The sequence below is a fragment of the Pygoscelis adeliae genome, unplaced genomic scaffold (genome assembly GCF_000699105.1).
Source record: "Pygoscelis adeliae isolate BGI_AS28 unplaced genomic scaffold, ASM69910v1 Scaffold121, whole genome shotgun sequence".
Lineage (NCBI taxonomy): Eukaryota > Metazoa > Chordata > Aves > Sphenisciformes > Spheniscidae > Pygoscelis > Pygoscelis adeliae.
The window spans coordinates 5,412,775-5,430,580 of NW_008824359.1; the positions used below are offsets into that span (position 1 = coordinate 5,412,775).

General features: G+C 40.6%; 1 protein-coding gene across 1 annotated transcript in view; it reads right to left on the reverse strand.

The window, feature by feature from the left end:
• MUT (methylmalonyl CoA mutase) overlaps window positions 1–16,656 on the reverse strand; it is a 22,693-nt gene extending 6,037 nt beyond the window's left edge. Inside the window, exons 1-8 of the mRNA XM_009319684.1 lie at window positions 16,249–16,656; window positions 13,722–14,089; window positions 12,794–12,951; window positions 11,244–11,415; window positions 8,710–8,958; window positions 7,346–7,457; window positions 5,918–6,033; window positions 5,134–5,249 (exon numbers count right to left, since the gene is read on the reverse strand). Coding sequence (XP_009317959.1) covers window positions 5,134–5,249; window positions 5,918–6,033; window positions 7,346–7,457; window positions 8,710–8,958; window positions 11,244–11,415; window positions 12,794–12,951; window positions 13,722–14,089; window positions 16,249–16,627 — 1,670 coding nt within the window. The 5' untranslated portion in view covers window positions 16,628–16,656. The remainder of the gene's footprint in view (window positions 1–5,133; window positions 5,250–5,917; window positions 6,034–7,345; window positions 7,458–8,709; window positions 8,959–11,243; window positions 11,416–12,793; window positions 12,952–13,721; window positions 14,090–16,248) is intronic.
• Window positions 16,657–17,806: the final 1,150 nt, after the last annotated feature.

The window sequence follows — 17,806 nt, forward strand, 5'->3', positions numbered from 1 at the left end:
GGCAGGGCTGCTCTCCATCCCTTCATCCCCCAGCCTGTATTGATACCGGGGGTTGCCCCGACCCAGGTGCAGGACCTTGCACTTGGCCTTGTTAAACCTCATGAGGTTCACATGGGCCCACTTCTCCAGCTTGTCCAGGTCCCTCTGGATGGCATCCCCTCCCTATAACGCAGACTGTACCAAAAAAACCCAGTGCTGTGCTCTAATTACAGTTGAGCCCACAACCAAATACTCGATGAAAGGAACCTACTTAGAAGGGAAAAACAACTCATCTGTGGAGAAAAAGCAGTTCAGCTAGTAGCTCCATCACAGCAAGCTGCTTACTTCTGGTACGAAATTAACTGGGATTCGGTACTGTGTAACGATTTTGAAGGTACGCTACTGAGCTCGTGATGAAATCTTTCATCAAAAATATTTTGATGGAAATATCTTAGTTTATACTTGAATAGGAAAAGACTAAAGAATTTGTATCTATTAAGAAATGAATACAACTTGCTGCAAACTTTGTCGAAGAAAGAAAGAAAAATACTACTCTTATATAACACTTTAAAAGTATGCTTACAAATACAGAGACCAAACCCCATCCATTCAGCTACTGCGAAGCACATTTCAAACCCCTGGAGTTCACATCTTCTCCTGTCATATTGCATTTAACTGTAAGCTACTCTGAGGAAAAATTAGGTTAAGCATCCTCTAAAGCTTTTATATAAAATGCTCAGAGGATGTTTGGACAACACGCAACTTCTTGTCCACATACTTTTAGAAGGGGATGGCCAAATGAATTGCACTCAGTTTTCCTTCTGCCGCTTGCAGTTTCAGTAGCTATTACCCGATTCCTACCTTACGCAATCTGCCACGCATCCAACGTAACCGAAGATGGATTTCTGCTGTATGAACTGAATCCTTCACTAAATTTCAGAGAGAGATTTTACTTCCTGTGACCCCCCAGCTAATTAGCTCTTTGGCTAGCTCACGGTTTTTATACTCGGCAAACTCAACCGTAGTTACAAACTGTGACTACGCTAATGTGAAGTGGCAGAAATCCTGTCCTGAGCATATAGGCAAGATCTGTATAATGCATATGCCTGAAGCCAGCCTCTCATCTCTAGGTGCCCCTCTTCACAGTTGGCCTGCTTTGTCTACAAGACAGCATCACGCTGGAATATGCATTTTTAACTCATGTTACTGACACAGGCTTGGCCACCTTTTGTCATCTTCCCTGCCCCGGCTTTCTGGAATTATATTTTTAAAGATCTCTGCTTTTATCCATTTTTCCCCTCAGCGCACTGAGGAGTTCATATCTGGATTTATGAGGATCATAGTCTAGAAAAGCAGCTAATGCAAAGTAATACCAAATTTATAGTCTCGGTATGGCCATCTGTGAATGGGACTTAGTCCGATACTTTCTTTGAATTTATTTATTAGTGATGATTTAGAAAGCATTAGTTACAAAGCAAACTGCCCACGACTGCATCAGAAACCACTGACATCACTATGTAATACTCTTAATTTTTACAGCACCTGTAAGATCTCAGAAAGCTTGGCAAGCACTACCTGAGTTACAATAGTTCTTGGACCTTACTCACTATATAATCATATTCTTGTTTTTCAGGACATCTAAATAATCTTATTAATATTACTGTTCTCTGATATTACTAACAAAAAATTGAAAAGTAAACTGCGTAAGTGCTAGATTAAGTGACTTCTCCAAGGTTAAAAAACAAGTTTGCAGCAGACCTAAAAATAGTATCTGTAAGTACTGAGTCCCTGTCAGAGTGCTAGACATCACAGATTGCAGCCTGATATAGCTACATCCCATGCATAAACACTGACAATTTACGCCTGTGTAAACACTGGCTGTTTGCTGGAGGCTTACAGTGGCATAACACGCGTCTTTTCTTCTAGAGAAAACTGTAAGTTTAGATAAATCTTTCTCCTCCTCCTCTTTTGCAGCAGCATCAGCATCTGAGTATAACTTCAGTATTAAATCAAAGCGCAGCACGTGTAGATACAGTTGTGGTGTGCTTTTCTGTTCTTATTATCTAAAACTGTGAATGAAAGTTTCATGTAACAAGTGAAAAATAAACAGTTTGGACTATCAATTTTATTGAAGTATAATCTGGTGGCTGGGATGAAGTTTTTTTTGTGTACTGCACAAAAAATGAGACCCATTTCTTTCTTCTCTAAATACTGCTTCTGAAATCCCTTTAGAGTATTTTGAAAATTCTGCCCCACGTCTCTGCAACCCTTTAAATCTGAAGTTCCTAAGTAATAGTAGAGGTTTGGCTTTTAAACTACTCATAAATGTTTTCCTACTATTCACCAAGAAACATTTTAAAAAAAAATCTCTACTTAGTTCTCAGTCCTGCTGCATCGGTGGGTGCCATCTATGCATCCACAGTGGAATAGCTCTGTCTGAAGCCAGGAATACAGCCTCTCTTCTTAACAGGGGAGGAATAGCATATTTTTAATGACAATTACACTTTTCTTTCATCAGCTAGTTGGACAAGTTCTTTACAAACTGGAAGTATAAAAACCCTCCCATTTCTGTTTATCTTTACGGCAAAATTTTGTTCTGGAGACAACCATTTTCATCTCACTGTTATAAAACTTAAGTAGCATAAGGAACAATTCTTATTATTAATTTACAGTTTTTTCAATGCATGGTGATAAAAACCTACTAAACAATTACACAAAATTGACAGAACAGAAGTCACTTTGCCTTTATTGTATAAATTTGTGTTTCCTTAACATGACTGTCATTCACATTTGCCGTGTGCGGAACTGCATGTTTTGGTAGCACCCTTTGTTTTGGGATAGCAGGTAATGTACAACCTAATCTGTTGTTTTAAGTAAACTTAAAGTTCTGAAGCGGAGACCAAAAGACAGCTATATTCTCCGTTTTGTGTTCTATTAGCCTATAGCCCTTACAACGTGTCTTGTGGCAAGGACAGCGTGTTTGTACATAAACTGTAGCCTGCATCCTACGAACTTCTGCGCTGCTCAGAGTTACTGTTGACGAACTGTGCTATATCAGAGCCCTCGACTGTTCAGAGATCCCTGACCCTCCTCAAAAGCAGGGGATTTCCAAATGAGAGCAGCTTGGCTCTTTGCTAAGCTTTTGGGCAATTCAACAAGGTAAATGGGATGAAATACAACCACAACTGCGATGGCCAAAGAGGATATTGTTCAATTCAGCGTGTCCTAGCAGGCACAGGATCTATCTCCTTTAGCAATTTGTGCTATGACTCTCTCCCCGTGGTTCACAACCAGCCGTAGAGGCTATGCTGCATAAACATGAATTTGAAGAAAGTCAATGACCATGAAGTGCCTGTTAGGACTGGCACCTTCTGCCCGTTTAGTCTCACACTACTGCCGCTGCCTCTCTGCATTTCACCAGTAATGAGAGGTAGCGCTGTGTAATCAGGTGACAAAGTACCATGAGGACACAGACCGGGCAGACAAAGAAGCAGCACTACCCGCTACATTGCATATCATGCCTTCCTTTTCCATCACCGATAGCTGGCACAGCAGGATCTGCAAGTCTGGAGAGGGGCAGAAAAACAGCACCGCAGATGAAGGAGATGAGAAAGAACTTAGCATAACCTGTCTCATAGCCCTACCTAACTGCACCCATTTTCCTGTAACGTGGCTTCTCATGAGAAATGAGGCACAGAAGGGAGGCAGTACTGCTCCCACTCCCCATCACCTTTGGCCTGCCTTATTACTTTGGTTACAATAATAAAATGACTCTTCTACTTGTGCTTGTCAGCACTGAAATCCCCATATTAGTCCGTAGAGTCTTTTCCACAGTTCAACACTAAAACTTCTGCGCTACTCCTTTTATTTCAGTTGAATTACATTACTTGTCTTCAGGATCAAAACCCATCATTTTCCATTCAGTAGGAGACAGGCATCTGTCACTAACATGCTGGTCAAGCCAGCCTACTTGTCTACTACTTGTAAAGGATGAACATGATCACTTGAAAATCTTTTCCCATGTTGCCCCTAACAGAAGGGCTCCCTGTAAATGTTGACAGAGCTCACAATCCTCCTTCAAAAACTCTTTATCAGATGCCACGACAACTTCTTTCTGTGGTCACGTCCCATCTATAGTTTTGGGGCAGAGGTAAGTTTTGTGTTTGTAACTTACAAAATCGATCTGCAGTCCATTAATGCTTTTACAAATAATAAAAACAAGGTCACCAAGGAGAGAAACTAGCAGTTAACTGGTCAATTTTGGTACAGAAGATATGAATCCCTGGTAAATCCAACACTACCCTCCTGTGACCTTTACAGTTCAAAGACAGGCCTAGACATGCTGCTGGAGAATTGTGACAAGCTCTCTGTGGGAGAAAATGTATTCAAAATACAGCTGTTATGTGTTCAAGGAAAGGGAATGAAGGAATTTGAGACATCACAGTAAAAATAGGGCAGCACCCCAGTAAGGAGTGAATTTGGTTTGCTGGGTTTTGGGGCATTTAGTTAACTAAGGAACACAGATAGGATCTATTCTATTCCCGCTTACTTTGAAGCATTAATGAAAACAGTCTTAAAAGCACCTTAGGTGAAAAAAGTAAATGTTCCACTGGACTCTAAAGGATGCCTCACTGCTCTACTCAAGGGCATCTTTTACGCCTTTGCCTGACTAAACAAACTTATTTCTCCTTCAATCAAAAACTGTTTTCACACCAATCTGTGGTGCAAGGAATGATGAAGCAACAGACCATAGTAAGATTGTGAATATCCATTTTCACATCTCAGACACTTCTTAAGCTCCCTGACCTATGAAACAGCAGGGTGACAGAGAAACCTAGTTAGGTCCCGAAACTGGTAAGAGTCTTGAGTTGTAAACCACACAATGTGTATGAACAACATCATTTCATATGAGATTCTTTGTATCTGTCTTTGTTCTTTGTGAGAAATTAAAGCATAGCCTTAAGAGACTGCAAAATGTAATAGTCGGTCTTACAATGTCAAACTGCAGCCATCTTTTACTTCCACCTCTGAAGAAAAACCCAAAACATCTCAAGACACCAACCTCACTGACACCATACCCAAGAACAGTTAAAAGGTGAAAATGAACCATCGATTTTTAAACAGCAGTCGGATATTCACCCCCACCCCCAATACCTTGAACGCGCTGCTTCCACTGCAAGCGCAAGTAAGTTGCCTTCCCCGGTAGCAGCACACTGTGTTAGAGCAGCAAGACATCGCTGGGCTGCTGCTTGATCTCTACTAGCCTTCACCTAAAGTGGAGGAGAAAAATATTAGTTAAAACAAACTACAAAGTGAACCGGGAAGTCGAGCGTGTAAGACTTTCTGATTTCAAATATTAATTCTGGAGGCATGGAATTGTCAATTGTCAATATATGCTATATATTTCAACAAGGTTCAAAGTAAAAAGGCATCTCAGACCTTAAAACATGCGTACAAGTCCATAAAATAACTCTGAAACCATTTTATCTACATTTTTACTAATTATGAAAGTGGATGTTGATTTCTGTTCCATAACCCTGTCCCTTAGTAGCACTTGACAAGCTGCCCCAAATAGTCTGAGTGATTAAGTAACGTTACATACTTCTAGAGCAAAACATTGCGTAGCTATTTGCTATCTTATTTTCAGAAAATGTAAAGTTCTCAATTTTGAAAGGTTAGACATATATTCACAAGACTATCTGAAATACAATGATTAAAGCCAAATGAACGTAACAAAAACATTTTTGTTTGGATTCTAATACTGTGTTTCTTGGGATTTTCCATCAGCCTCCACTGAAGCTGAACAGAAATCTAGCTTCTCCGCTAAAGACTAGAGCGGATTCTCAGGAATTTGAGGGTCAAGTTTCTGGCAAGCCACCTTTACTCAAGTTCTATCTGCAATTACAAGAACTTTCATTTTTAAGACGGTAGTTCTCACCTTATTAATCTTCTCGATCTGCTTGCTACGGACTGAAGTATTATCAATAGCCAGAACTTCGACTGTGTCCTCTTTTTCTAGCTGATGCTTGTTTACTCCAACAATTACTTCAGACCCTATTTCCAGTGGAAACACCAGAAACTCAGAATACATTTGCAAACTACTGTGAAAAGACACAATATTAGTAGGACAAGAAAATTTTGAGCATTATAACGCAGTGCTTTGCTTTATAACTATATACATTTTAAATACTTAAAATTTGTTCTTATAGGAAGGACTTAAGTCTGTATTTTCCCTATTTTATGATGAGAGATGATTAGATGCATGAACGTTCAACTCAGTGAATACTGAGCCAGAAAAAAGATTTGAAATAGAACAATATTTATCTTACAAACTGATTTAGTAATAAGTCACTAACATACATTAGCTATTTTTCTCTTTTTAAGTTTACATAACTGAATCTTAGAGCATTAAGCGGAAGTGCTGGTCTCCTGCACTGCTCTGCATTTACTTTTCTGATTCCCCAGATAAATAAGAAAATGAAATTCCTACCTAAAACTACTCCACGTGAATAAAAATTAATTTATCATGTTGGAAAACTGTATTTTAGCTTTCAGCCAGTGTGGACTTAACAACCATTTTTATTTACAGTGCCTGATAACATTACTACACTCTTCAAAGCAACATGAAGTAATTTACCTTGGGAGAGAAAACACAGAACTTTATTGATTATTCTTTATTGGTCTTAATTAAAGACCTGCTTCAAATTTATCCTCCAAACAAAAAAGTTCATATAACTTCTTTCATGTTCGAGTTATCCCTAGTTTCTGTTACTGGATTGCTACTGGAACGCAGACTACAAAAAGCGGGATAGAGCTATAAGCACACACGTATACACACCTCCACGTACACTTACCACATGTGTACATATGCATATACCTCTCTACATATCACAAACAAAGAGCTGCATCATCCTCTAATCTGAGATGACTGCATTTTTTCTGGCCTTCAGGAAAAATGGGCAGCTCTCGAGCAAAACCAGGAGTTTGGCCAGGTACGTTCGATATCGCCATCTGCTGGCGGTCATGCTTTTAAAGTCAGGAATCGCAGTTTAAAGATACTCTCAGAAATGAAGCGATTAACTACAGAAGGCCCCAAATACTCCTTTGAAATAGTCTTCCTAGTGCTTTGTCTAATCTACTTTTAAATATGTCAAGCAAGACTGTTTTCATACTGGTGCTGTATTTCATACATACTGCTCTCTCTTTCCAGAAGCTTTCACTGACATAAAACTATTACCATTTTATCACTCACAATCTGCTACTCCTAAACTAAGAAGAAAAAAAACAATGAAAATGTGTGTAAAAAACCTTTATACAGAGGTATTCTATTGGCAGTTTCCCCTTCTTTCATCTCCCTGCTCCCTACCAGAGTCAATCCTGGCTTGTCTTCGAGCTGCACACTCTTCAATACGAAGTTTGGGAATCCCCTCAGCCACAGCTTTGGCCATTCCACCCATTTCTTCTATCTCCTCAATAAGCTGAGAAATGAAGAGGGTTGAGAAAGTGAGTAGTAGCAAGGTTCACAAAACAAGCTTTGCACTTGTACTACCATCCAAATTTTTATTATACCTATATATACAGTCCTGTGCTCTAAAACTATCTCTGTGTCTCTGACTACAGGTTTTGGTATAAATTAAGAGACACCTCAAACAAAAGAGCATTTTTATTACCAAAACTCCATGAATTCAATAACACTGCATGGCATATTGTTCAACCAGTAACACCCATGGATGAAGAGGCTTAAAATTTGAGACCTTGACTCTGCACTGACTTCTGCCTGCCAACCAGCCCTTAGGGTTACATGTACACAGATACAAATGAATTCAAAAAAGCTGGCGTCAGTTCCCTGATCCTGAAGACAAGTGGCATGGCGTGGCTCAGCTCTCACACAGCAGAAGCCTATTCAGCTCCAAAACATGGTGACCACATATAAACTGCCTACTGAAAATGGCCGTCGGACCATGCCTGGCACTGTCTAGAAGCATCCTACCTGACAAGGACCTAAAAACCACGTCAGACAACGTGCTAACAGTATCTGTGCAGTCCCAGGCTAGTGTTGGGGCCTGTGTTAGCTTATAAATTTGGGACTTTGCATAAGAGCAATAATTTGCTCAAAAGGAGAATCACTGGGTTTAGCTGTAGGCTAGACATGTAGGCATGTATCTTTATGCAGGATTGCCACCAGTAAGACTACTCCTGCACAGTACTTTTCACATGCAAGTAATGACAGGCAGCTAAAAACATTACTAAAAAAAAATATTCTGCTCCAACAGAAAAATCTGCCTACATGCTTGGCTATAAAACTTTGCTTTCAATAACGCCTAGTTTTAAAGTCTCAAGCAGATCACCACAAGCATGAGTAGGCATGCAACTAAGTAGGTTGGTTTGACTCTTTCTTCTGTTGAATGTTTTTTTTTTTCTTATACATAAAACAGACATCCCAGCAAATTGGGAGTCTTCAGTGTGCAAGGGACTTTGCAGGGCTTGATTATTTGTTCCACACTGGGATATTTCCCTTTTGAATGTAGTCTGCTAGAAGGCTGAAGTCTCTCTCTAAATATACACTGTATTTTCGTAAAGTTCATTTACAAAGAAATCACTGAAGCATAAGTGTAAAATCATTCCCTCTTTAGAAGTTACCAACATATCAAATAGTTCCTTAAAAGACATTTCTCAAAACTCCTATACCTAAAATTCTCCCACAAAACATAAAAGGTTATGCAAACTGACCTTTAAGGCAGCTTCATAGACATCGTTGGTGAGGCACTCCATGAGGTAAGATCCCCCCCAGGGGTCCGCCACTTTAGGAATACCTGACTCCTCTTGAATGATGATCTGCGTGTTCCGAGCAATGCGAGCGCTCTTCACTGTAGGCAAACCCAAGGCTTCATCAAATGAATTTGTATGCAAAGACTGTGTACCTCCAAACACTGCAGCCATTGCTTCAATTGTAGTACGGATAACGTTGTTAAAGGGATCCTGGAAGGAAAAGGACAGCTCTGAAGCTCAATGGTTCTGCCACGGGGCTGAGGCAGACTAGTCACACATATACTACTGCAATGAAATGAATGCAAGATTCCCAACAGAAACACTGTAATCATTACAAAAGCTGAAAAAGAAAACAGTCAATAATAAACATCCAATCAAACTGATATATCACTTATCAATATCTCAGACAAAAAGATTAATGCATAAAGAAAGCCAAAAATATCAGTGTATGAGTAACAAAGCAAAGCCGGACTTATATTTAGTGGTGTTTCAAGGAACTTAATGAATCCAAGTTGGAGAGGATGGAACAGGTAGTCCCGACGTCCTCCGTCCTGGGATTCCAGAAGTCTCGGAGCAGTGAATGACACATCTGGCAGACAGGTTACTAGTCAAGATGCGTTTTGGAACTAACTGTGCTGAATATTTTCATTAATGACAGCATTACACAAAGGTAGGAATTACTGTTGAAATTTGCTGGTGCTATAAAATTGAAAGATATCTGTGGGAGAACTGGGATATTAACCAAAACAAACGGATAATTTGGAGTACAAGGTATAGAAATAGAGTCAGTATTACAGCATATAATCTCAGCCTTTAGGTCAAAATTTTTATCTGCTCTTTTCATACGTCTAGATAGTTGAGTTGTATATATGTGCCTTTACAGTCAAAGAAGAGTTATCATGATCTCCAGGGGTTGACTTGTGTTTTCAGACGGAGTGAAGATTCACCCACTGCATTTGCTCATCTTATTTCACTTGATTATTGAGGGGACTTAACAGTAGCTCAGATTGCATACCTAATTCCTGACATGCTTAGTTGGGATGAAATGTATCCAAAATAATTAAGAGCTACCAATGTAATATGACCTTCAAGAAGGCAAAAGGAATCATGATATCTGTGAATTAAATTATTTTCCATAAAGACATGAAATTAATATCACTATTTTACAAGGATACGGTAATTCTACCCACGCTGGAGTCTATTTCTGGTTCAAGTATTGCATTTAAAGAATTACAGAAAAGTGTGCTTTGGACAAGCAAGAATGTAAAACATAATTTATGAGTGGATACCTATCTAAAGGCAGGCCAAAGGAAAATATATTTGCCCTCTGAAACCTATGAGGAGCAAACGCTGGGCTCTGAGGAGCTATATTAAGATAAACTACGTTTAGACAGGAAAAAAGGGTTATGATCCAGCCAGAAATATATTTACACTGGACACTGGAAGATGGTTGATCATATTTTTGGTAATATTAATATTTTGCACTCATACAATACTTTTAATTGGAGGACCCGCAAAGGCTACTGTTCAAAAAATTCCATTGTTTTAGTTTTACTGCATTCCTGTAATGTAACTAAACATTACATTTGCTCTGAAAAAAAGAATAAAACCAGGGCACAGAGGTCAAATAACAATGGTTGCAAATCACAGCCTAAAAATAACTCATATTGCGTGAAATTGATTGAGAGCAGGCCTTGGAATAAGAGCTAGAACCCAGCTCTGACCTCACTTGGGAAACTATATATATAGTCCAATGGCTTATTTTCTTGTTGTGAAGTGATGTAACTCAACAGGAAAAGCAGAAACTGCCCCCAGTTTCAAAAGAGCAGACGAGCTGTAACCATTACTTCAGCAGTGAGAGACAGGGGCATGAGTGACTTCCCTGGATGCTCAAATGAATTCTCAAGCCAGTGATCTTGAGAAAAAGGAGCCTCTACTTCCTTACTCAGCTGCATTCTGAAAGGGTAACTTACAGGACAAATCCAAGAGAGAGCTTCATCCTCTGAGTCCTGAATTAATGTAAGCCACCTCTCTGCAATTCTCTCTCTACTTAGCAGGTTTGGATCCTATTCTCAATTCAGTATCCACTAGACTGAGAGAACACAAGCTTACAACAGTGATTCCAGAATGAAAATAAAGCCAGACAATGAAAACTTAGGCACTGAGACTCTGCCTATCACCATGCTGGAACCCTTTTGTGAATACAGTCTCAATTTCTGCCCTTTTACCTGAGCACTACAGGGCAGTCCAGAATACTGAGGTATTTCGTAAAGCTGCATTTTGGGAAGCAACGCTGCTGGCACGCAACAAGACTTTTCGTGTTACGTAAGGAAAAAGATGTATCCAATGCTAGTGTGTGCATTTGTCAGACTGAGAGTAAGACAGGTTGTCTCCTTCAGAAAGCGGCATCTTTGTGAGTAAAACCAGCAGCCCCCTTTAAGATATACATGAGAACATATTTAAATGAGGAAGTTGATGAGAGTCCAATTTCTAACCTGCTCAGTGAGTGACCAGCCCGAAGTCTGACAATGAGCTCTCAGCAGAAGAGATTTGGGATCCTTGGGCTTAAACATTTTCTCTATCAAGTGAGCCCACAGCCGCCTCCCAGCTCTCAGCTTAGCTATTTCCATATAAAAGTTCATGCCAATTCCCCAGAAGAAGGATAGCCTGTAATAAGAGCACATGAACAGGATAACACATTAAACCATTCTAATAACTCTGTTTCAGTAAAGGAGAAGTCCTACAGCAAGGTCTCCGATTAATTTACTTTTACAGATATAACCCAGACATAAGACGATGGGAATGTTCCTGAACACTGATGCCAATTGCTACAGAATGATACACATTCATGCCAATAAACTGTCTTAGCCTCCAAACAAGGTGACTGCAGGCAAACTGCCAGTGACAATGGTCCCTGGAACTGCTAAACTGTCCCCAAGGACTGTTTTGGGGGAGCCCTAGGTCAAGCAGTGTTCAGGCAAGTCACTAAATACAGTGACACTGTCCAGGGAATGCTCCTGGACACAATCTCCTAGTGTAGCTGCGTTCACAAACTACTTATAATGAGAAGACGTTACATATTGTAAGCATGCTTTCCTCCTTTTCCTGACTATTTTAATCCAAATCCAAATCCAACATCAGTTCAATAATGGATAGCATATCAGGGAACAGACTTATTGATCTACTTTTCCCTACTTACAGCTTCTGTGATTTATAAATGTAAATATGGATAGCTCATTATACTGAAGATGCACTCTTTTAACGGTGAATTAGCTACTGAAACAATTTGCCAAAGGCTCTTGCAGATTTTCCATCACTAGAAAGTCTGAAAATAAGGCTGTATCTTCTTCTACACGATCCGCTTTGATTTTGCCACAGGTCTTGGAAACGGGTTAATTCAGCTGACTCCTATAGTTTGAATGTGCAACAGGCTACGCGAACCACGCCTTTTGTTTTTTAGACTCACCGTATAGTTAGGGAATCTGCAAATCAACTAGACCACTGAAATTGTTATTCTGCTTAGTTTGGCAGTTAACTATACAAAAATACAGTATTCAGCTTAAAATTAAATTTTATTTTTAGGAGCTTTGCAACTGTAAATTGAACTACCTGAACTTCCCCTTGTTAAGCATTTTTTCCCAAATATTTCAAAATAATACTAATTAAAACCATTCAATAATACTACAGTATAAAAGAACTGCGAGAGCTCTTGCTGCATTCTGCAGTCCTAAAGCTACAACTGTATTGGATATTACAGCTTAGGGATCTTCTTTCTGACCCAGAGACCAACTGTCACAACAGAACTCAACAATGCTTGGGCTTGTACATGAGCTTTATTCAGTTTATTAGAGTAGATGTAGTCTAAGTGTCTGTTGGACCAGATATGTTCCTACTGCTGAAACTGTGTAACAAAACCAAAACAAAACCTATCTGCACTGTGAGCATTGCCAATATTGCTTGTATGCATAAAAATACTGAATTTGATATTAAACTCCAGAGGTTTTGCCAAAAGCCAGTTTTATACTTGCAAATTTCTTTAGCTCACCTTGGTGCAAATTCATCAATGGTAAGGCCAGCTTTAAGTCCGGTTCTGCAGTACTCCAAGCCATCTGCTATAGTATAAGCTAATTCCAGAATGGTATCAGCTCCTGCCTCTTGCATATGGTATCCGCTGATTGAGATGGAATTGAATTTTGGCATATACTGCAAAAATAAAAGACAACATGGTACGAGATTGCAGTGGGCTGGACTAGACGACCTTTAATGGTCCCTTCCGACCCAAACCATTCTGTGATTCTATGACAGCAGAAGAGGGGAGGATCAGATAATTGTTCTACCGACATTCACGAACAATCCATCCTTTGTAGATTGCGAATACAACCCATCTCTGTTAAACGGTGTTTGCAGATGTATACTTTACATGATTTTACCTTTCTGCACTATTCATTGTGCTTAAAGCTATCACCCACCACGTCTCTTTCTCGATTACAGGCTGTGTTTCACCTCTCCAACGAAAACGCAGCTAAGAAAACAACTGGTAGTACTGAACTTCCACTCACCAGTTCAGGACTTCACTCCTTTCACTGCTGCTTCTCATGCTCAATTTCGCAGCAGAAGTCCTTCAAGGTTTCTTATCTCTTCACTCCTGCCTACAGCTGCGTAATGCTTCTTAAGTATGTGGCTTCTTACTTTCTATGCAAGGAACAGCCTGTCTGTTCCTCGTCTTCAAGCTTCCTGCTGTCCTTTCAGGCTTAGGCTCATCTTAATCTGACTTTGATTTGGATTGACTTAAAAACCTTAAAATTTATGCCGTAAGTGATTTGGGATCTCAACTTCTTCTCCCGGCCCTTTCCGCAACCACATCATTCTTCACTACGACAGGTCTTCCCATCTTCTGCTTTGTTCTCCAAAGTGCCTCATAAATAGTTTACTAGATATAATAACAGAAGTAAATACATTTAAACAAAGAATACCTTTGAGGTGTACTGGAAGATGTCAGCAATAATCCGCATGGATGGTTCTGGGGGGAAAATGTACGTATTTCGGACCATGAACTCCTTCAAGATGTCATTTTGGATTGTCCCTGTCAGCTTGGCCTGAGGCACTCCCTGTTCTTCTCCAGTTACAATGAATGTTGCCAACACGGGAATGACTGCCCCGTTCATTGTCATAGAAACTGACATTTTCTCTAAAGGAATTCCATCAAAAAGGATTTTGGTGTCTTCCACTGTATCAATGGCAACTCCAGCCATTCCAACGTCTCCTCGAACTCGTGGATTGTCTGAATCATAACCACGATGGGTGGCTAAATCAAAAGCAACAGATAATCCCTGCTGGCCAGCTAAATGAAAAAGGAAAAAAACAAAAACAAACAAACAAAAAAAAAACAAAGAGAGAGATTCAGAAGTGTTAAACAGGTTTGCATTAGGACTGGATCTAAATTTATTAATTTTATTTTACATCATCCAGTCATCCAGGCTTGGACGACAAACCAATTTTTGATGTTAAACACTGTTCGCTCCCCAAACGTGTCCAAGGTCTTCTCGTCTTAAACTTTAAATGAAAAAGCTTTTAATTGAGAAAAAAATATCATAGTTCTAGTTCAGCCACACAATCACCTTACCATGCTTAACGAATTACTGCGTAACAGTTTGGCCACAAGTTACAAATGTGCATAGACAGACAGTATCAGGGCTTACATACAGAAACTCTACTTAGCTTAGCTGGAAAGAAAAGTGTGATAAACTACGTCACATTACCTTCTCTTTATCACAGATCAAACACACACGCATTGCTTGTTATCCTGGCTCTACTGACATATGCTATTTATTCCTAACGTGAAACGATGCATTACTAAATCTGCAGTAAGAGAAAATTACTCATAAAAGCAGGGAACAGGACAGGTAGAGCTTCTTGCCAGACTTGCTGCTCCGACCTGAAAGCAGCACCCGAAACTCTGCTCACCGCAGGCATTCACCCTCTGACCCGCACTGCTGTTCCTGAAGGAACTGTATCTACTGCGTTTGCAAGTCTGCTTCTCAACATCAGCAGAGCTCTTAATTGTCAGATACCAGCTATTGTCTTTGATCTAAAAAGCTAGGTGATAGCTCAGAAGCACAATGACAAAAATTTAAATTTCTCCCTAGTTTGAAGCAATAGAAATTTCAGCAATTATGAGAACTAATAATTAACTCTTTTTCAGCATTCCTCTAATTACAGAGAGATTTTAATTGAATTATTTAAAATGCTTTACAAATAGGTCAGATTCAGAAGCTATGCTAAATAATTCAATATTCATACAATGATTAACACAACAACAGAGATAAACTTACAATATCACAATGTCAAAACTCGAATCAAGATGAAAAATTCCTGGCAGCAAATGTTCTTGAGTAATTGAGCTGTGCTACCAGCTAACCCAAGTGTTAGCCCTTCTGCTTCAGCAGCAACATCCAGCAGTAAGACAGATTATATTCAGAACAATCTTTCTATTGAAATGTTTGTTTGCAAATCTCTAATACCCTGTATTCATAGTTTCTTCATTTACTGAAAGTTTTATAAATGGAAAGAATCGAGAATACTTGCAAGAGTACCGCAGCAGCTAATACTGCTCCGTATTAGCTAACCATGATATGGCAAGCGGTAAAAATCCCCAAACAACTTCTTCTCCCCTGCCCTAAACAGTGATGTTTTGAGTAGGAAGGCCTGTAAAGCGGGAAATAAAAGCATCGCAGATGCATTACTCAGAAGGCAGATTTCAATGGTCTGTTGTTTTGACTTGGTAAGGTTATAATTAGCTTCAAACAATTGCTAAGATGTATGGCTGGTGTAAAACTAATGCTTCAGTCTATCAAGAACAACTTTTTAGTAGCGGTTTCACAACGCCTAACTCAATAGCGTACTATGATGACGCTCTGGCTATTAGCTAAACAAATTGCTGCAAAGCACAATACTCTGCAGAAATATTGGGAAAACAGCTCTCAAATAAGGAAATACCAATACTTTTAGGAAGCTGGTTTTACTAGTACACCATGAATGACACTATTCATATGTATTTTTATGAGTTCATTTAAAATTTACAACATGAGATGGAACCCCAAAATGTCAGAATGCACGAACACCAGAAGTGCTAAGTGACGAAGCTCAACAGATTTTTCCATTATAATCTCCTCTCATGGTCTCAAAATGAGTGTAAAGTGCTCCACGATCTCTGCTGGTTGGACCCTGGGATGTAGCCAAATTTTGTCTCTGTTGGTGTCAAGGCAGAATAACTAAAAATAGCATTTAACGCATTCATTTTTCCACCTCAGTAGCAAAATGAAGCAAGGGCAGTTTCAGAAATGATCCAATTTCCCAGTACTAAATACAGCGCCACTGGGAAAAGCCTATCAGAAATCAAAACTCCCAAGGCGGAATAATCACATTTGCCATGTAATTCACCATATGAATGTTCCCCATCGCTTTGCAAGGCAACGTTGTTTCCCAAATCAGCTGTCTTACCTTTAATGTTGTCCTTGTAGAACTTGTTGCTCTCCTCCACTGTACTGAAGCCAGCATATTGGCGGATAGTCCACGGCCTGTATGTGTACATGGTTGGGTAGGGTCCTCGAGTGAACGGTTTCACCCCTGGCAGCTCCTCAGGGAAGTCTTTCGTGTCCCTTTTGGAGTACAAGGGCTTGATGTCGATCCCCTCTGGAGTGTGCCAAATTAAATCCTTTGGATTCTTGCCCTTCAGCTGCTTTTCAGCAAGGGCAGCCCACTCGGGGTGCAGCGGCTGCCCGTGCAGCGAACGCCACGCGAGCCTGCAGGCTGGAAGCTGTGCCAGGCATGTGCAGCGGTGGGGCCGCAGGCGCAGGAGAGCATCCTTGGCTCTTAGCATGTCTGCCCCACTGGTCGGCGAGTATGGGGTAAGCTGAAGAAAATCAAACCACGTATTTTGCGTTATCATCTAAATCCAACACGGGAGAAGTCAAGCAGTTTGCTAAAGCCAAAACAATTACTCAGGAAAAAACTAAGTGTATTTATTGACTTACTCATTTGACAGACACCCCCTCCCCTTGCCTTTCAATCAGACAATGCATAAAACAGAATTCAGGAAAAATCCTACATTTTCCTCTCGCTAAGGAGAACATTCCTACAACTCATCTACATCCACGTAAGAAACGTGTGACTTATTTCAGTCCCTAAGCAGCACCATCATTTATCCATCACTGAAGAGTCAGTGTTATGTATGAAGATGGCATGCCTAGCTACCTTCTCACATTCCCATCTCTCTCTCATCTACGAATTCCTTTATGTCAAAGAGGGACCTTCAAAGTCAGAGAGACAGTCTGAAGGAAGTGGACTGTCAGAAAACTGCTGATGTGTCATACACTTCGGAAAAGGTGGCTTGGGCTGGATGAAAATCGGAGCTATGCTAAGAAAGAAAGGAGTAAAAAAATGAGGTATGCAAGAACACAGGGATAATACAAGTTGCAGAGCTCGTCTCACCATGCACGAGATTGAGATGGTGGGTAAGTTCAGTAACTCCCGAAAGCTGTAAGCTCCTCTGCTTCTGCTCTCTGTACCCTATCCCTGCACATCCTCCCCAACCCAAAACCTTTACCGCTTGGCTCCAAGGGCCACTCACCTCCTCTCCGCCTCATCTCCTTCACAACTCCCTGGAAACACACACTTCCCTGACGCCTTCATGAGAAGGTCAGCATGAAACTGGAAAGCATCTCTATCACTGTTATGGTGCCGCAGCAGCACGCCCCGCAGAAGTGCTTTAATAACATATATGCTACGTGTGGTACACATATAATGCGATGAGCGCAAAGGAGCACCAGGGGAGCGCTCAGTTCCCTGCTGAGCCGTGATCCTGCTGCCAGGGTGGAAGGCAACCTCCGCCTCCGCTGCTGCGCGGGTCCCAGCGCCAACTCCCCGGCCCCGAACCTTCGCGGTTCCTTCGGGGTCACCCTGTCCCCGTCACCCTCCTCCGCACCCCTCCCTCCACCCCTCACACCACGGCACCCACAGCCGGACGGGGGCAGGGACCGGAAAGCACCGTTCACCGGCC